The sequence below is a fragment of the Chlorocebus sabaeus genome, chromosome 8 (genome assembly GCF_047675955.1).
Source record: "Chlorocebus sabaeus isolate Y175 chromosome 8, mChlSab1.0.hap1, whole genome shotgun sequence".
Classification (NCBI taxonomy): Eukaryota; Metazoa; Chordata; class Mammalia; order Primates; family Cercopithecidae; genus Chlorocebus; species Chlorocebus sabaeus.
The window spans coordinates 59,084,667-59,106,092 of NC_132911.1; the positions used below are offsets into that span (position 1 = coordinate 59,084,667).

The 21,426-nt window shown below is 37.9% G+C and overlaps 1 protein-coding gene across 1 annotated transcript in view; it reads left to right on the forward strand.

The window, feature by feature from the left end:
- Positions 1-18,663, forward strand: part of RP1 (RP1 axonemal microtubule associated) — a 325,891-nt gene extending 307,228 nt beyond the window's left edge. The window contains exons 28-30 of the mRNA XM_038000500.2: positions 4,355-4,433; positions 13,028-13,109; positions 16,990-18,663. Of these exons, the coding sequence (XP_037856428.2) occupies positions 4,355-4,433; positions 13,028-13,109; positions 16,990-17,089 (261 nt within the window). The 3' untranslated portion in view covers positions 17,090-18,663. The remainder of the gene's footprint in view (positions 1-4,354; positions 4,434-13,027; positions 13,110-16,989) is intronic.
- The last annotated feature ends 2,763 nt before the right edge of the window (positions 18,664-21,426 follow it).

Here is a 21,426-nt window from a genome sequence, read left to right on the forward strand (position 1 = left end):
ACCTCATTTCTTAGTGTGCATGTTATTGTTCTGGAGTTGAGTAGAGGATGGGACTTAACCCAACAAATGCAATATTCTACTTCCAGATAGGGCAGACTCAGCTATAACAAAATGGGCATCCTGCTGAGAACAACTAGAGACATTTGATAAAACATCTTTTAAACTGGTTTTAAAGGTATGAGAGAGCTACCCAGGGAGTTAGGGCTTGAGGGCCCAAGATCCTGGAGAGAAAGAAAGTGCAGAGGAGAACTTGGTATCAGCACGGCTTTCCACCATTTGTAAGGGGAAGCTTGGAATCAATTAGCCAGTCAAAAAGTAGCAGTGGAGCAGTGGAGAGTCTGAGATGCTGTTCAGAGATTTAGGAGGCCTCCTGGGGCTGGGATTTCTCACTTGAACAGTGGCAACCTTAGTGTGAGTCCTCTCAAAGCAGAGCAGGGACACGTCCTGCAACTCGTCATTGAGAGCAGTGATCCCAGGAAGTAGCAGTGAAGGAAAGCAGAGAGTGAGAGAGGAAAAGAGGAAGAGTCAGTAGAAGTGTGCATTCTAGAAGTCACTGCTGTTGGCAGCAGGGACTGGATCACTCTAGGACCAGAGCCACCAGACTGGGCGCCAGGAGCAGCAGTGACAGGAGCAGCCTTGGGGGACAGTAACTCATGTCTTATGGCCATGCACAGACAAATTCCATCTCTGCCATTGTGGTTACTCTATCCATGGCCCTTGGCCCATTGCACCACAGGCATTGAGGTGGCCAAGGCAAGACCTCTAAATAAAAAATTATAAAATATTATTGGAAAAAAATTTAAAACATAGCTACATGGGAAGCTGAGATAGGACGATTGCTTGAGCCTAGCCCAACTTAGCAAGACCTCATCTCTAAAAAAAGATAAGAGAGAGAGAAAGAGAAAGAAAGAAAGGGAAAGGAAGGAAGGAAGGAAAAGAAAGAAAAAGAAAGAAAGGAAGGAAAGAAAGAAAAAGAAAGGGAGAGAAAGAGAAAGAAATGTGGAAAGAAAGAGAAAAGAAAAGAAAGAAAAGAAAAAGAAATATACTATGTTCAGGGACTCAATATTATAAAGTTCTTACTGCTGTCTAATTGATCTGCAATTTTAATGTAATATCAATCAAAATCTCAGGAACTCTTTTAAAACAGAAATTGGCAATCTAATTATAAAATTTATGTGGAAATGCAGTCAAATACACCTAAAATAATGTTGTAAAAGAAAAACTAAGTGGAGGAATTACAGTACCTGGTATCAAGACTTACAAAATTAAGGTAATTAAGACAGCATCAATTTGTACAAAGAAAGTCAAATATAGCAAAGAAACAGAAAAGAGTCCAGAAACAGATCCACACATCCTAATGTGCAGCATCAGTGAAAGCACTGAAAAATTTCAACAAATTTTTTTAAATTGGATATTGTTATAGAAAAAAAATCACAACTCCCATTTTACGTCAAATCCCCAAATCAGTTTTATGTAACTTTATGTCTAAATGTGAAAGGTAAAGCAATCAAATATCTAGAAGATATGATGCAAGAAAATCCTCATAATCTAGGGGGTTGACTAGGACTTTAAAAGTGTTTAATTGTGGGCTGGGCACAGTGGTTCATGCCTGTAATCCCAGCACCTTGGGAGGCTGAGGTGGGTGGATCATTTGAGGTCAGCAGTTCGAGACCAGACTGGCCAACATGGTGAAAACCCACCTTTACTAAAAATACGAAAATTAGCCTGGCGTGGTGGCGGGCGCCTGTAGTCCCAGTTATTCAGGAGGCTGAGGCAGGAGAATCAGGAGGCTGAACCTGGGAACTGGAGGTTGCATTGAGCCAAGAAAGCGCCACTGCACTCCAGCCTGGGTGACAGAGCAAGACTGTCTCAAAACAAAAAATAAATAAATAAATAAATAAAATTATTTGTGGTAAAATACACATAACATAAAATTTATTTTTAAACCATTTTTAAGTATAATGTTCTTAAAGTGTAAGTATAATGGTTTAAGTACATTCACATTATTGTGTAAGCATTACTACCGTCCATCTCCAGAACTCTTTTCATTTTGCGAAACTGAAACTCAGTATTTATTAAACAACTCTCCATTCTTCCGAACTCCAGCCCTGGGCAACCACCATTCTACTTTATGTCTCTATGAGTTGACGACTCTAGGTACCTCATATAAGTGGAATCACACAGTGTTTTCTTTTTGTGACTAACTTCACTTAGCATAATATCCTCAAATTTCATGCATGTTGTAGCATGTGACAGGATTTATTTCCTTTGCAAGGCTGAGTAGTATTTTATTGTGTTGTTCATGCATGTTGTAGCATGTGACAGGGCATCTTTCCTTTGAAAGGCTGAATAATATTGAAAACATTTCCTGTTTTGTTTATCCATTCACTCCATGATGGACACGTGGGTTGCTTCCGCCTTTTAGCTATTGTGAATGATGTTGCTATGAACATGAGTAGACAGTTATAAACTAAAACTTTAAAGACAAATCAGAAAGCATAAAGGGGAAAAAGATAAATTATACTATTTTAGTATTAATGATTTCTGTTCCTCAAGATACCATTAAGAGAGTAAAAAAGGAAGGCACACGGTGGGAGAAGATACTGTAGAAACATACCGGCAAAAGACTTGTTTGAGGACTGTGTATAAAAAAACCACAGAGCAACAAGAAAAAGACTGAAAACCCCATTTAAAACATGGGCATGACACTTGAATATGTGCTCTGCAAATCAGGGTATCCAAATCACCAACAAACATAAAAAGCCTCCCCAGCCTTATTAATAATCAGGAAGAGTCCATGAAAACCACAGTGAAGTGTTACTGTGCATGATCAGATGGTTAAACTTAAAAAGAATAACAATAAATATTGATTCACCCGTGGAGCACTTTGAACTCTCATATGCTTCACATACGGAGTGCATATTAGTATAAACATTTTTAAAAAGCGAGACTTACTATACACACACACCCCCCCCCCCATAACCCAGCTGTTTCCCAACAGAAATATATGCAGATATCATGAAAAGACACGTATACGAATGTTCCGAGCAGCACTATTCTAGGAATAATGTTTGTCTGTAAATAGTAGAGTGGATGAATAATTTGGAGTAATATTCAGTAATGAAAATGAACAAGATGCTGCTGAGCAAAATGGCCCGGATGAATCTCACGCTGAGTGACACAAGCCAGGTGGAGCAAGAACGCACTGTGGGATTCTGTTGATATATGGTCCCAAACAAGGCAAAACCAATTAAAAGTGCTAAACGTCAGGATAGGGGATATCGTTTGGGGAGACGGTGACTGAGAGGCATATCGGGGTCTTGGGTGCTGCCAGGCTCTGTTACATGAATGTGTTTGTTGAGCGTGCATTTGTAATTTGTACACCTGTATCTATTTCATAGTTTATTTTAAAACATCCTGTGTGTGTGTGTGTGTGTATATATATAATATATATATTATATATTATATATATATATATATTACAGTACCTGGTATCAAGACTTACAAAATTAAGGTAATTAAGACAGCATCAATTTGTACAAAGAAAGTCAAATATAGCAAAGAAACAGAAGAGAGTCCAGAAACAGATCCACACATCCTAATGTGCAGCATCAGTGAAAGCATTGAAAAATTTCAACAAATTTTTTAAAAATTGGATATTGTTATAGAAAAAAAATCACAACTCCTATTTTACATCAAATCCCCAAATCAGTTTTATGTAACTTTATGTCTAAATGTGAAAGGTACACACACACACACACACACACACACACACACATACATATTTCAATATGTAGTTTATTTAAAAGTAAAAGATACTAAGAAATAGAACAATGTTGAAAGTACCAATTCTGATGATAGCCTCCTGGGTCTGAGACTTGGCTCCTTACCCACTAGGTATTGATCTGGGACAAGTAGCTTAACTCTAGGTGCCTCGGTCTCTTCAACTGTGAAATGAGGAGGTGAGTGGTACTGACCTCATGGGCTGTTCTGAAGATTCAATGAGTTAATATGTCAAAAATACTTGGGAGAGTTTGGCACTTACTCATATAGTATGGATTATGAGCTGTTATTATTGGTAATAGTAGATTTAAAATAAATCTCCTAATTACATTCTAAAAATCTTTTTCACTAGACTCTGTGATTTAGGAGAGCGAGAATTATATTCTACATGTTTTTGTGTCTCTCACAAAGCATAGTGTAGAACTTTGCACATAAAATAGTGGTAATTTTTATAGTAGTAGTAAGAATATTATATAGTATTGTAACAGTATAGTATCAATAGTAATACTATTTTTTTTCTAGAGAAAGGAAATATCCTAATGGTCACTGAGTTTATTTCTTTATTGTGCAGGCTGATATTTTTTCCATTAAGGCTGTATCTCTCAGAAAACTGAAGAAAGTTCTGATTAGTCATGATGGGACAGGTCCAGGTAAGATTTAGTTTCTTGGTAAGAAGTTTATTTTGTAAATTTATGAAAAATTGTATAAAAAGCAGGTTGAAAGAACAGAAAAATGTACAGGTCATATAAAGTTCAGATAAAAAAATATCTTATTTTACATTATAGTTAATGTAAATATATGAAGTTATATTTATATATAATTTACATTATATTATAATTATATTTGTATATTATAATTATTACATATATAATATATTTATATATCATAAATTTACATTAAATATTTACAAAATATATTTAAATATTTATATATAAATACTTTTAAATATTTACAAAATATATTTAAATATTTACAAAATATATTTAATGTAAATTTATGACATATATTTATATTAGGTATATTTACATTAAATATAATGTAAGATTATAAATGGTCACTAATTAAATTATATAGTGACCATTTATTGACTGAACATGTTAAATTATATACATTTACATTAAATATATTTAATGTAAATTTATGAAGTTTTGTCAGGTTGAGTTTATTACATGACTTATATAAGCACACGATTATATTACGCAGGAAATTTCCTAGAAAGACAAAAGCTTTAGTGTGTGCATGCGTGCGTGCGTGTGTGTGATCCCTAGAGCTCCTAGGCATTCTTCACAGTTGCATGTCTGTCGTGTCTGTCCCTGTATTTCTCTGGGTCCCTTATCCCACACTTTTCAGCAAACTAGTCACTTGAGCACCATCCCTGATCCAACCTTTCCCTCCGTGTCTTCTCCCCAGGCACAGTTATCAACCAAGCCCTGTCAATTCCACTCCATTCGTATCTTTCCTACTGGCTCCCTTAGCACTATTAAATTCAAACTTCAGTTCTACTGCTAAAATGTAACTCTATATTATAACTTATATCATGGTACTGAAACCATTGATCACATTGATTTCCATATTCCTTTTTTCTTTCTGCTAGATTTTGGGTTTTTTAAAGGCTAGAATTATGTAATATTTATCTTTATTTTCCTAGTGTCTAGTATTGTGCCTGACAGTATAGTTTAATTAGTGACCATTCATGAATGAACATATTTAAATCAGTAAACTCTTTAAAATGAATGGGAAGACCTTAAAGTGGCCATAGTGACAGAAACCAAATGGAGCAGAAGCAGAAAAGGTGAGGTAGCCATGAAAAGAAAGAAAATAGACACATAGTTCAATGAGTTCAGGATCGTATAGAGACAATTATTAGGAAAAGGCAGAAGTAAGAAATCAAATAGAGGAAGGAACGACATAATATGCTTCCTTCTATACATGGTGTCACTGCAGAGTGGTGTCACTGTAGAGTGGTGTTTCTGTAAGGTGGTGTCACTGTAGAGCAGTGCCACTGTAGAGTGATGTTACTGCAGAGTGATGCCACTGTAGAACATTGTCACTGTAGAGCACTGTCACTGTAGACTGGTGTCACTGTAGAGCTGTGTCACTGTAGAGTGATGTTACTGCAGACTGATGTCACTGTGGAACATTGTCACTGGAGAGCACTGTCACTGTAGAGCAGTGTTGCTACAGAGCTGTGTCACTGTAGAGTGATATTACTGCAGAGTGATGTCACTGTGGAACATTGTCACTGTAGAGCATTGTCACTGTAGAGTAGTGTTGCTGCAGAGCTGTGTCACTGTAGAGTGATATTACTGCAGAGTGATGTCACTGTGGAACATTGTCACTGTAGAGCATTGTCACTGTAGAGTAGTGTTGCTGCAGAGCTGTGTCACTGTAGAGTGATATTACTGCAGAGTGATGTCACTGTGGAACATTGTCACTGGAGAGCACTGTCACTGTAGAGTAGTGTTGCTGTAGAGCTGTGTCACTGTTAGAGCAGGGTCCGTAGGCTGGTATCACTGCAGAGTGCTCTCACTGTAGAGTGGTGTCACTGTAGAGTGGCGTTTCTATAAGGCGGTGTCACTGTGGAGCAGTGTCACTGTAGAGTGGCGTTTCTGTAAGGTGGTGTCACTGTGGAGCAGTGTCACTGTACAGCAGTGCCAGTGTAGAGCAATGTTACTGTACAGTGATGTCACGGTGGAATGTTGTCACTGTAGAGCAGTGTCACTGTAGATTGATGTGACTGTAGAGCAGTGCTGCTATAGAACAGTGTTGCTGTAGAGTGATGTCACTGTAGAGTGACGTTACTGTAGAAGAGTGTCACCATATAGTGGCTTCACTGCAGAATGGCATCAGTGCACAGCCATGGCACTGTAGAGCGGTGTCACTGGAGACTGTGTCACTGTAGAGTGGTGTCATTGTAGAGCAGTGTCACCATAGAGCAGGATCACTGCAGAGGGGTGTCATTATAGAGTTGTTTCACTGCAGAGTGGTGTCACTGTAGGGCAGTGTCACTGTAGAGCGGTGTCACTGTGGAGTGTTGTCACTGTGGAGTGGTATCACTGTAGGTGGTGTCACTGTAGTGCAGTGTCACTGTGGAGCAGCATTGTCACTGTAGAGGGGTGTCACTGTAGGGTGGTGTCACTACAGAGTGATATCACTATAGGTGGTGTCACTGTGGAGTGTTGTCTCTGTGGATCAATGTCACTATAGGTGGTGTCACTGTAGGGTGGTGTCCCTGTGGAGTGGGTCACTGTGGAGCATTGTCACTACAGAGTGATATCACTGTAGGTGGTGTCAGTGCAGGGTGGTGTCACTGTAGGTGGTGTCACTATAGGGTGGTGTCACTGTAGCAGTGTCACTGTGGAGCGTTGTCACTATGGAGTGGTATCACTATAGGTGGAGTCACTGTAGAACGTTGCTGTAGAGAAAACTGCCACCACAACATCAGGGCAATCACTACTGCAGGCAGAGGAAGGAGAATTAGGCATTTATTTGAAGATGTAGGCTGGACATTTGATGGGGATGATATTATAACCAAGGTTGTTTGATACAAAGAATAAAAATGACAGAAGGAAGAAGGAAAGGGACGTTGTGATTTTAAACATGTTTGCATGGCTAATTTACTCATACAGAAATGGCTTTGATGGAGGGAGCAACAAACTTCCAAAATACTGATTTTTTTTTTTTTTTGAAAGAAACATTCATTAACAAAAAACATGCAGGTATGGGAAGGACAATAGTGAGATTCTCAAGTTATTTTTTTTTTCCATTTTTAAGAAGAAGTCACATACAGTATTATTCTTTTAACCCAAATACTGTTATGTCTAGGGTTATCTAACCACAAACGGAATACATAGAAAGCTTCAGTAAAGACTCAAATTTGTAGCAAATTTGTAGAACTGCAGAACATTTAGGAATTATCTGAGTATTAAATAAAATAGACCCCTGGGCCCACCCCAGAGATTCTGCCTGAGTGGGTACCAAGTAATCAGAAGTATATGTGCTTTTCTGTTTATTGCTTGCAACACAAGCACCTCCAGGGGTCCTGATTCCAGAGGTCCTCAGACTGCATCCCCAGGGTTCTTTATTGAGGGACTGCAGGATGCCAGTCCCCGGCTGGATGCAAATGTCAGTGAGATGCATGGGGTGTCTGTGCTCACAGGCAGGGCCTATGGTGACAAACACATATGAAATACTTACATTAAGTTAGAATGGAGTATGATAAATATTTGAAAATAACCTTCACAGTGCTATTGTCCATTTGGCAAAGGGACCTGGAAGAACATAAAAACCTTCCCAGGAAAAGAAGAAAATGTGGTAGGTAGGCTGGGGGTGAGGGCCAGGTTTTGGCTGGATATTTGGACATTTAGATGGACTTCTCTGACTGGTGGGATTAGGGTATTTGAAATTCAGTTAAGGAACTCAGTTAAGGCAAGTTAAAAGTAATTTTAAAGTTAACATGATTTTAAAGTTCTTTAATGAAACTATCCTTCCTACATTCTGAATACTCTTTCCACTAAAATAAAAATATGCCATAATACAGTATCTAGGTTATATTCTTTTCCTATCTTTTCTTTTCAAACTGTGTATTATTTGGAGTCTGATAACCCACTATCTAACATAAGCCTGAACATTACCAGTACCGGTGGTTCTACCTGTGTTCACCTCTTCCACAAAGTTTCCATCCTGATTTTTAAATTTTTTCATGATTTCAAAAACCTGTGCTTTAAAGAAAGGCTTTACTAATTATGTGGGGATACTTGAAAACACTGATAGTTTCTGTGCCCTCTAAAAGTTGTGATGTGCCATATGCCATCTTTTGAGACACGATTTTTTTGACTCAGCGTTGTTTCCAAGATCTATCCACTTTCATGTGTAGTGCAATAGTTGATTTTCACCACTGTGTAATATTCTATTGCATAACACATAATTAATCTGTCCATCTCTTGTTAATACATAGTTGTGTTGTTTGCAGTTTGACTGTTACAAACAAGCTGAAATAAACATTCTTTTTTTAAATTTTTTTGAGATGGAATCTCACTCTGTTGCCCAGGCTGGAGTACAGTGGTGTGATCTCGGCTTACTGCAACCTCCATCTCCTGGGTTCAAGCAATGCTCCTGCCTCAGCCTCTCGAGTGACTTGGACTACAGGCTCATGCCACCATGCCCAGCTAATTTTTTGTATTTTTAGTAGAGACGGGGTTTCACCGTGTTGGCCAGGCTGGTCTCAAACTCCTGACCTCAGGTGATCTACTAGCCTTGGCCTCTAAAAGTTCTGGGATTTCAGGCATGAGCCACCGTGCCCAGTCTGAAAGAAACTTTCTAATGCACAGAAGCAAGAGTTCTTCTAGGAGGGTGGTTCCCAACTGGGAGCAAATTTGCCCCCTAGGGACATTTGACAATGTCTGGAGACTGTTTTGGTTGTCACAGCTGGTAGGTGTTATTACCAGCACCTAGTGGGTAGAGGCCTGAGATGCTGTTAAGCATTTTACCACACACAAGACAGTCCCACAACAAAGAATTATCAGGCCCCAAATGTCAGCAGAGCTGAGGCTAAGAAACCTCAGGTTCTAAGGTAAATCCATGGAAGTCAGTTGCTAGGTAGGTCAAAGGATATGATCAAATCTGGCTCTCTAAGATAAACTACTTGTTTCAAAAGTGATTCTACTAAGTTTTTCTCTTATCTACAGTATATAAGAATTTCTATTGCGTCATATGCTCGCCAACACCTGGTACACTTAATTTTTGCCTTTATTTTACGTAAGTTGGTATAAAATAGTATTCTCTTTGGCCCTAATTTGCATTACCCTGATTTCTAAGAACAGTGAGCATTCTTTCTTCTTTTTCTTATCCTTAACTGAATTTCTTTATCTGTGGAAATACATGTTCTTGTCCATAATATTTAGGGTAAAGGCAAAGGTCTTCTAATAAAAAGTGATTTACAAAAAAGATTTTTAAAAGACAGCAGCGTATTCCACACACAGGTAACAGCCCCAAAGAGATAGCCATTCCCAGCCAGCCATCAGGGACCAGGTCCTGCCACCTTGCTATTCTTCCATCACCTAAGTCTCCTCTCCTCTGTGTGGGCAGAGCTGGTTACAGCACATGGAAAAGAGGGAAAGTCCCCTGCAACAGTGTCTTTTGAGTATGGGAGATGGCAGCTGCGCATATGACTTCTGGCCACATTTCATTCCTGAGAACCTAGTCACATAGTGCATCTGTGGCTGTGGAGACATCTGGGAGATGTGGATCTCTCGCATTGCAGAAATGCCAAGCAAAGGAGAGCAATTAGGAGTGACTGGCACCATGTCTTCTCTAGTTATTGTTATATTTTGATGACTGAAATTCTTAATTTTAAAGTAGTTTAAGAGTATAGTATAATTTTTAAATTATCTGCATATTTTGTATCTTATTTAAGAAAGTCTTCTCTACCACTAGAGTATTCCAAATGGATATTTTTATGTATATATGTGCACAATCATGTGCTTCATAATCATGTTTCGGTTAACGTGGACCACATATGTGATGGTAGTCCCATAAGATTATAATGGAGTTGAAAAATTCCTATTACCTAGTAACATCACTGCCGTTGCAATATTGTAGTGAAACACATTACCTTTTCTGTGTTTAGATACACATATACTTACCATTGTGTGACGGTTGCCTACAGTATTTAGTACAGTAACATGCTGAACAGGTTACAGCCTAGGAGGATAGGCTATGCCATATCACCTAGGTGTGTAGTAGGCGATACCATCTAGGTTTGTGTAAGTGCTCACAAAGTTTGCACAATAATGAAACCGCCTAATGATGCCTTTCTCAGAATGTGTCCCTGATGTTAATGACTACAAGTTTATACATCCACATACATATATTTTAAGTCTTGTTGTTAAAATTTAAAATTTTACTCCATCTGTAATTGATTTCTATGTATGATATGAGGATGGAATCAACTTACATTCTTTTCCATATGGATCACCAATTGTATTACCACTGTGTATTCAGTGCTTCATCTTCACTTGAGAGCTCTACAAAGTCATCTTTATTTTATACAAGGAGTCATTGTTTTGCATACAATCTATATACACACATTTCAGTTGCAATGATTTACTTAACACAAGTCCCCAAACAGCATAGTTCAAATTTCAGCTACCATGCTCTAGTAACTGCAATCGCATAAGTACAAACTTTGCTGCTAGCTTTTTAGTCTGCAAATCACTATGTGGATAACAGATGCACATTCTCATCAGCAACCAGTCACATCACTTCTTCCAATGTCTGTCTGTTGGTACTGGGTCGTGGTGCATTTGTTATCAGTATATGCCTAGACAGCAAAGTGTATAGTTGTGTTGCTTCCTTGTTTACCAATAATGAATCCATGTGACAGTTTATAACAATATATAATTGAAAGATGAAAGTGCATCAAAGAAATGAAAAGTGGCAATGCTGGAAGTGAAGTCCAAATCTAACATAAATGGAGTTATATACAAAATTTACCACTATGAAAGTGTTGACATTGCCACCATTTGAGAGACTTTAGATTCGCAGTAAGAGGAAATTAATGGGGGAATTGATGCCCATGGACGAGGAAGGTGGTGGTGACAAAAAGGATGAAGGTGTTGATAAAACTTCCCTTAAAGGAATTCTGAGATATTTTATGACGTTGAAAACACAAAGAAAAAAAATATTGTAAGCTGATCCAAATTTAGGAGTTTAATAATTTGCTAAGATGCAAAAGATGCTTCCTCTGTATTATAAATTATATGATGAGAAAAAGAAGGCAAGCACCAAACAATTCCTAAATTTTTTCTTAGAAAAAATAAAACATTTTAATTTTCAGTGTTTCCAATGTTTTAAATTATAGTGCACTAAATATTAGTATTGCTACTTTACATTTTTGTAGCAATTTTAGGTTCACAGTAAAGATTTTTTGATGTTTTGAAAAAATGTTTAAAGATCATCAAACAGTCATAAGTTTTCCCTGTTGATTATTAAGAAGGCTTGCATAGTTTCAGCTTGCAGTTCTTATTATGGTTGCACACTAATGTGCAGAGCAGAGCTGCCTGTATCAAGTTTGTGTGAATGGGAAAGGTTAATTCTGAATTCTTTTTCTGTCCCATAGTCAGTTTATCTATGCCAGCCCCAATTCCACATTGCCTTGATTGGTATAGATTTACAATAAACGTTGATAACTGGTAGGATGATTCCCCTCCCTTACTGAAGATCAGAAGTGCTTGTGATATTCTTAGGCCTTTATCATCCACATGAATTTTATTACCAGCTTCTGGATTTTCATGTAAAACACTATGGTGAATTTGGTTTACTTACACTGAGGTTTTAAATTAGTTTATGAGGAACTGACATCTTTATGATATCTTCCTACTTACCAATATGGGATAGTTCTCCGTTTATTTATGGCTTTTTTTGCTGTCATTTCCTACATTTAGATGGTTTTTCTATAAATTATACTACATCTGGTTTTAAATTTACTCCCAAATTCTTAAATTTTTATAGCAATTCAACATTGTGACTTTCATTAAATTATGCTTTTTAACATTTCCTCTCTGGTTAATAGAAATACGCTGGATTTTTACATATTAATTATATTTCTAACAATTTTTCTCATCACTCTTAATTCTATATTCTGTGATTTCTTTGAGTTTTAAGTTAAGTCATATCTTCTGTGAATAATGACAGTTCTGTTTCTTTTTTCTATACTTATCAGTTTTCCTTTTCCTTTCTTCTTTCTCTCCTCTCCTTTCTCCCTTCTTCCCTCGTTCTCTCTCTCCCTTCTTTCCTTACTTTCATTTTTTCTTTCTTTAATTGTATTGACAAGTACAGTAATCAATGATAACTTGTAAATTTTCACTATTAAGAATGATGATTGATTGTGACTTTCCATTACTATTTAAACTTATAAACCTTCTATGGCTTAACATAACTGAAATGCATTTCTATGAATTTACTTCTCTCTTTATTCTTGGCTCATGTGCTTTTAAATAATTTTTAAAAATTTTATAGAGAGTTTGGGTCCCTATCTTCTCTTTTCCTCTGCTTCTAGTACTCTGAGTAATTAGGTTGCTCACTCACATTTTCATTTCTCTACTGGCATAATTTGCATGTGCATATTTTCATATCCTGACATGTGTACTTAAAAAGGAACATTTGGCGGACCTATGAATAAAATCATAATGCTGGTATTTTTATGCTAAAGAGTTAAATAAATCTCCTTTGTCAACTGACACAGGTAATGGATGGTTTTTTGGGAGTATTGTTGTTAAGTCTGAAGATGAAGACAGCAGTGAAGAGGTGCTGTTTCCATGCAACAGGTATGCTGTTAATGGATTATTATGCAAAATTATGCTCTCTTTGTCCAATTTATTCCACCTGTGTCCTCCAGCATGCCTCATCCTAGCTGTTGGACAATATCATTCCCTCCCTGAAAACCAGAGCTGAAGGTCTTCTCTCCTCAAGAAGCTGTCCTTTATCAGCATTAGTAATTCTCTCTTCTTTTGTAATCTCTAACATTTTTCTCTTCTGAAAAAAGTATGCTGAAATGGAAAGAAATTGGATTAGGACTTGGAAAACAAGTTCTTCTTTCTGTTTCTAAAAAACGTGCTAAGCTCCCTGCTAGTACCGTGAACTTGGGTACCACTCTTCACTTCTCTGATGTTCCATGTCCTCATACGGAAGATGGCAGTAATACCTGTTTCCCCTAGTTCATTTGAATCATGTAAACTCAAATTATGTTACATATGTGAACTGTGAACTCTAATGCCTTGTACTAATGTGGCGTAGCTGTAATATAATAGGAGACTTAAGTGGCAAGGGTAACTGTAATTCCTTACCCGTGTAGTCATAGGTGAATCACTCAAACTTCTGATTCTCAGTTTTCAAAGTTTTATGAGAATAATTAGATATTCTCTACCTACGTTATAGAGTTATAATAAGTAGAATATCAAATATACCTTAAAACAAAATGCACTAAACAAAGAAATTGTGTAGTTAAGTTCCCTCCATTATTAATCAATCTACAGAATATGTTGATCCATTTGATCAGTCATTATGCAAGTAGTAATTGAGCACCCACCATATCGAGAAGTGGGGTAGATAATGGAGATCCAGCAATAAGGCAATCCAGGTTCTGTTGGCAAGGACCTATGGTCCCCACATGGGAACATGGGAAATGTTAACGATATGAGGGCCGTGGGAGAGGCTTATATATACTGTGAAGACCTGGTGTCAAGGTGCTATATCTATGTGAGTGCATGTTCCTTGAATCTAGAGAACTCATGCATTGTACATATTAATTTATCCATCCATTTATTTACGCGAAAATATTGCCTGCCTGCTAGGTGTCAGGCACTATACCAAATTCTAGAGATTTAGAGATAAGAAAAGTGGAGTCCCTGTCTTCAAAGAACTTCCACCTGATGCTCAATTAGGGGAGGAGGGATGTAATGCTACATGAAGCTGGAGAGCTGAGTATGCTCCGAGTTTAGCAGGTGGCTCGGCATCACTATTCCCTAAAGTGAGGGACACTCTTCAGACATGCAGAGAAGCACATTGGTTGACTGACTGGATTTTACCTTACTATAGTTTTAATTCTAGGGAATAGTCATTCCTTTGAAACTTAATAAGGAGTTGCATTTTGTATGAACAAAATGTGTAGCACTTCTCTGATCATGTGTTTGTTTCTTTTCTCAATGCACATTCATTTAAAGTGCATGTAGTAGTAGCTATTGCCATTTTATGAAATTCAAGTTCTAGGAAGAGACCTTGTATTTTTATTTTTTGCAAGAAATCTTAGTGAATAGGGAATAGAAGGGGCAAAGATTGAAGTTTTTTAGCACCAGATTTGGATTACAACTGCATTACTTACTAGCTCTGGGAGCCTCAGTTTATTCTTATGTAAAATGGCAGTCATGACACCTATTTTGCAGGGCTGTTTGAGGATTTCAGACAATGTATATAAAGTACCTACAAAAGTGTCCTGCAATTATTAGAGGCTCCATGATGGTAAATGTTATTGTCATAGAAGCAATTTTAAAGAAATTTTTAGACATGATACTACACATGCAAATGAAGGGAGAAAACACACTTTTGTTTCTAGATCATGTGTCTAGTATTTAGAATTCTCAATAATTGACTAAGTTTTACTCTTTAAATATTGTATCTGCACAGTCCAATATGGTAGCCACCAGTCACATATGGCTAATTAAATGTAAATTAATTAAAATCGAATCAAATAAAAATTCAGTTGCTTGGTTGTACTAGCTACAATTCAAGTGCTGAATAGACACAGATGGTTACTGACTACCATATTGGCCAGTATATATACAACATTTGGTTTTATATCACATCTACATATTTGGTATAATATGAAGCTGTGTTTAATATTTTACAGTATAGTTTATTACTGTAAATGTGATGGTACCAATGAAATCATGTAAGTAGTAAATATAAGATTATTATTTTTCTAAATGTGCCACATTTAGCAAAGTCAAAAGGCATCCAGGGCAGGTGATAATGGTCACATTCTCTTCCAAGCCAAGATTAATTATACTGGCAATGCAAAGGAGTAGAAATCAAGATGGAGGTGACTTATTTCTACATTTTAGAATAATTGCAAACCTTAGAAATTGGATTTATAGAAACAAAATGATGCAGATGAAAATATTTAAGATGTTTTATTGTATTATACTATCATATGGAATGATATGCACACAGGCATATCATTGCACTGTTATCATTAACTTAACTACAGCAATATAAACTGTTTTCCTTGCCTTTTCTCTCTGAGGACCCAGGGCTAAATAAGTAATAAAAACGTTTTCTTGCTATTCCATCAGAAGTGGAAGAAACCATAGATAGCATTTAGTCTTATGGTTTGACAGATGAGAAAACTATGAACTAATGAGATTAATGGTGTGCACACCTCAGACCCGTTAGTCAGAGAGCAGGGAGGGGCTCTTGGTTCCTTGGCCCTCTGGAAAGTTTTAATTTAGTATCTGTCAATCTGTTGTTTTTATGATATAACTATGATTTTGTGAATTATCTTCTACTGAAGAATTCCCTGCACAAGATATCAAGTTTGCTATAAAACTGTTTTGTCAGAAAGTTCTACTTTCTGGAGTGTTTGGAGTGTTTAGATGACATAAGTTTTACTGTCTTCCCCAGTATAGATTATCAGCTACTTAAATGCAAGTCCCCTCCTAATTATGGGAAAAGAAAAGGTCTCTGAGAAGGAAGTTATTTATAACTTTATTTGTGGAGTTTCAAAATAACCAAGATATAGAGGGGTTATATTTAGTGTTGTGGGAGCCTCTAAGATTTCCACACCCATCTGTTGTATTGCCGTAGAGAAAAATCAGAAGAATACCCATCACCAGCATTTACTGGATGCTTTCCAAGGAATAGGCTTCATGGTAAAGCCAGAACTGCACACAGATACTCATTTGATCCCCACAGCAAGCCTACAGGTAGACTCTGTGATCTTTATATTTCAAAGACAATTTCCTTGCCCGAATATATTAGTAATTGGAGTCAGGATTCAGATCCAAATATATTTGACTCCATAACTGTACTGTCTCACATGGGAGCCACAAGCCACATGTCTACTGAACTGTGGCTCTTCCAATGTAGGTATAAGATATATTCCAGATTTCAAGAATGTAGAATAAAAAAAGAACGTGATATAATTTTTATACTGATTACATGTTGAAATAATCATCTTTTGAATGTATGAAAATTCAAAATATTAAATTTACCTTCTTTTTACTTCTTTCCATATGCGGTTTGTGTTCTACTTCTCTTGAAGAGTGCTGTCCTAGAGTCTGAGGGTTTAACCACTGTGTATACCTGTCAGTCACATGGTAGGAGAGAAATAACAGCTACCACTAAGGAAACTCCAAGTGAGAAATTTTGACTATGTTAGAATGTTTGTGATGTTACCAGAGGACTTTTCTAAAAGCCAAAATTTTGCAGTGAACCAATATGACTTTGCAACTTGAGTGAAGGAAAAAGGCTTGCCGAAGCTGGACTGCTAAATAATCTGGTGTGGCTTAAAATCTTAAATCCTTTTTTTAAAATTCTGATCTCTCTAAAGGCCTCTTTAAATTCTTTCCATATATATATTTTTTCCTTTCTAACTAATGAGCCTCCTTTCAATGCTCTCTCATATTAATTATCTTCTTTTTTCCATGGCAGATGGCTAGATGAGTACCAAGATGATGGCGAGACCCAGCGGGAATTGCTTGCAGAAAGTAGCCCCACTACAGGAGGAGAGACTGGGTCCATCATCTCCTGAAAGGGCCCACGTGGGTCTGTCGCTCCACTATGCTTCAAAAGGCTATTGATCTGATTGTGACAGTGCATTTGTCTTTTGCTTGGGCTGGAGCAAACACCTGGGGAGGGTCAGTTTGTGCTGGACCCACTCATTGTTTCTGAGAACTTCTGAAGTTGGGAGGATGCACTGAGAATCTCGGCCAACAGCTGACCAAGATCCTCCCCTGGTATCTGGGGTGCCCATACTGCTGCTGCTCACCTCCTCCTCCTCCTCCTCTTCCTTCTCCTTTTCTTTCCCTTCCTCCCTCCTCTTCCCTTCTCTCCTCTTCCTTCTTTCTTTTCCTTTTTCTTTCAGAAAATCTGACTTACTGCTAAGGTTACTGAAATGTTTAAATAAGTAGCCTTTGTAGAAAATAACTGAAGAGGTACCTAATAACATTTGATGTATGAAAAACAATTCTATGCAACCTATGTTAATTTTAAAGTGGAAATTTTATTGTTAGACAATGGTATCTCATATCAATAAGAAAATGTAGAAAGAACCCAACCAATTGGGTTACTGTGTGTCCCCAGTGCACGTCCTGTGGGTCCATTTGCAGTTTGGTCTTTGAGCTGGCGACAGAGGCCTGCAGGCAGACAGCAGCAGAGTGCGGGGCAGACGTCTCACATCAGTCGGTCACTTTTTCTCATGAAACCTCAAATACTTGTCAACTCGGTGCCACAGACGCCTTCTTCCAATCTGTTAATTTGGTACATGAGCTAAAACTCATTTGCCAGCCCAGGAGAGGTCAGGATGTGGCTTTCAATATCAAAGACACCTGTCTTTGAATCTCTATTTTGCCCCTGTGAGGTAGATACTATCATTACCCACATTTTGCAGATGAGGAAACCAACACATGGAAAAGCCAAGTGACCTGCCCAAGCTTAGAGAGTGGAATGAGCAGGAGAACCAGGATGTGACCCTACAAGTCTGACTCCAGAGCCCATGTGCGTCCACACTGTGACCTTGGCCCTCCTGCCTTCCCTGCGTGTTTTTAGTATCCTGCAAAATCAGGCAGAGGGGCCAAGGAGGCAAATCTTGCATACCACCTTCATGATTTTTGTCATCTGCAGTAGTACCTGTACTAGTATATGCTTGATATTTTCTTCCTTGAACTGGGTATAAATCAGTTTATTTACAAGTGAAGAGAGCTTGGCCTCATCCTAAACCATATTCCTAATATCCATGAAATCACTGACTTAATATGTAATTACATTTTTTCCTAAAACACATTAAAATAAATCTATGTCTAACAAAAATTTTAAGTTAGACTATATGCTAACTAAAATTATCTTATCAATATCCAGTAGTGGGCACATCTCACAATTAGGAAAAGCAGGGTGTGTGTATAAGTGTGTTTATATGTGTGCGTGTGTCTGTGTGTGTGTGTGCATGTGTGTGTGTGTGTGCATGTGTGTGTAGTATTTAACTCTGGCCTGGCAGATCATTATTAGTAAATAATGTTCAATAAGTAGATGCTGTTGTTATAATGGTTTCCCTTTTACTAACCCATGACCAAGAACTAATCCCTTCCTTAGAAACGGTAAATTTTTACATCTGAGGATGAAAATACATCAAGAAGACAGCTTCAGTGAAGTTAAAAACAGCCTTTTTTTGGTCTAAAGTGACCAGTAGACCATATTAGAGGTAAGACAAATAAGTACAATAGTTCCCCCTTATTGGTGGTTTTGCTTCCTGAGGTTTCAATTACCAGAAGTCAACCACAGTCTGAAAATATTAAATGGAAAATGTCGGAAATAAACAATTCATTCATTTTCAGTTGCATGCCATTCTAATCAGTGTGATGAAATCTCATGCCATCCTGCTCTGTCCCATCCAGGATGTGAATATTCTCTTTGTCCTGAGTATCCATGAATCACTTAGTCCTAGTATTGCAGCGCTTGTGTTTGTCACCCTTATTTTACCTAATAAGGACCCCAAAGTGCAAGAGTAGTACTCTAGCAATTTGGATATGCCAAAGAGAAGCTGAAAAGTGCTTCCTTTAAGTGAAGGGGTGAAAGTTCTTGTCTTAATAAGGAAAGAAAATAAGTTGTATGCTAAGGTTGCTAAGACCCATAGTAAGAACAAATATCTGTCAAATTGTAAAGAGAGAAAAATAAATTTGTGGATGATATAAATAGGGTACAATACTATCCATGGTTTCAGACATCCAGCAGGGGTTTTGGAATGTATCCCCCAAGGATAAGGGGGACCAGTCCAGGCTGCACAGAAGCTTGGAGAATCACCTCTTGCCCTTGATGACATTTATTTCATGGTGCCCTGCACAAAGCGGAACTGAACAAACACACTCATTTACTAAGCAGAAGCTTGTAAAGCATCTCCTGTGTGCCAGACCCAGAGTCAGACACTGGGAATAAACTGGCAAACAGCATAGTCATTTTCCCTGCCCTCTGAGGGGCCAGTGTTCTAGCAGGGACCCAAGTGAATAATGTGCATGCTGCAAACAGAGCAGAGGCGCGCTGCAAACTCGTAGGCCCTATGGAGGGAGAGAGAGCTTGTGCTCAGCTTTGTATGTTCAGTTCTTGGCATACCAAGTGCCCTCTGCTAACTCGCAGGCCCTATGGAGGGAGAGAGATCTTGTGCTCAGCTTTGTATATTCAGTTCTTGGCATACTGCCTACTTATAGTCAATGCTCTCTGTCTATTAAATACATGAATCATTCTTGCCTTACCATACAATACACCTTATTAGAGATTGAAATATTAAACGATTCCCAATTCAGTTATATTTGTGCAGAATAAGTATTCACAAATAATTATACTCAGTGCCTCTATTTTTACAAACTTTGCTGCAACAATACAGTTTCATTCCAAGCATAATCCTGCCCCTTTCTCCCCACCCTGCCACAGTTCAGATTGGAGTTGTCTATTTCCCAATTCTATCCAACAGCACATTTACAATTCTTCTCTTGAGGGGGTAGGTGATGTAATACCAATTGGATCCATTTTATGTGGATTCTTGTTTATTTTATCCTTACAGTGCTCATTTCTTAGACATTGTCCAGATTCTGGGACTGTCTCAGTCCAAACCCCTTATATAATAGCTATTCCTTGAAAACTGGAAAACTAACAGTGAAGCTATATTTATTTCTAGGTTTTCAGGGAAAGCAAAAAATTATTGACAGAGTGCACAGCACAAAGGCAGCAAATAGATTCTTAAAGGTTGGGTGAAAAGAGGCATTTTGGTCATGTCGTTTGTTTTTTCTTGTGGAGTGAATGATGTAAAACCCTCATCCATAAACCTGACATGCATATCCTTTAAAAATGCTGGTGAATGGCAGACAAGTGCAAACACAAAGACCAGAAAACAAAATGTGGCCCATTTCATGGAGCACCACAATTGTCTAGCACAACCCCTGTGTCTTCACGGGTTTGCTTATATCTGGGTTAAAGGCAAGGTGGAGCGAAGAACACTTTTATCTGATGGATGCATCCTCTATTTTAACCAGCAAGTTATCGTAATGGTGCAATGATGGTATGGATGGCCTTCAGGTGCTAATGTGTTTTCATATAAACTTCGCAAACAGATTTAAGTTATGTGTTTGTTATAGCAAAGGATGACGTAGCTTCTTTGTGGCTGTAGGTACAACAATGTCTTGGACAGCTAAGCTAATTGTTCTTTAATACGGAGAGAGGCTCTCCAGAAAGCCCACCAGAGTTAGGTTTATCCTGCAGTCATCAGGGCTGATAATACTTTTGGACAGTTATATTTTAAGTTACATTTAGAAGCGAAGAAACACTGCAAAGTAGGCCGTCCTCCACATCCAGGTAAGCTAATGGTTTTTACATGGAGGTTCCTTTTCATTCTTTCAGGCAGTGGGATAGAGTATACTAGAAAAAGACCCCTGGGTTCTGAAATTAACCTTGATTCTCTACCACAAAGAGTGTGAAGTCCTAAGAATGTAGCATCAACTTCCTTGGGCCTCTGTTTCCAGGCCTCTATGAGGATGACTAAAGAGTACCAATTAAACTGATTACTAAGCTTATAAATATGTCAATTACTTGATTATAGGGTCAACATTAATATTTGCAAGCTTATACACATCAGTTGATTGAAACTTTGCAAACACACCATTCCCTAGGACTTTGCCCATGTTGGTTTCTTTGCTTGGAAGGGCCTTCCCTTCTTGCCTGGAAAATTCCTATTCATTTTCTGAGACCATGCATCAGTTTTGAATCAGTCAAAACTAAGGCTCCCCCTGTCCTCTGTGTTTCCATATTACCCTGTCCTTCTCCTCTTACTGTAATTAGCATTTTGCGTAGTGATCATGTATCTCAGTTCACAAATTCAGAAATGTG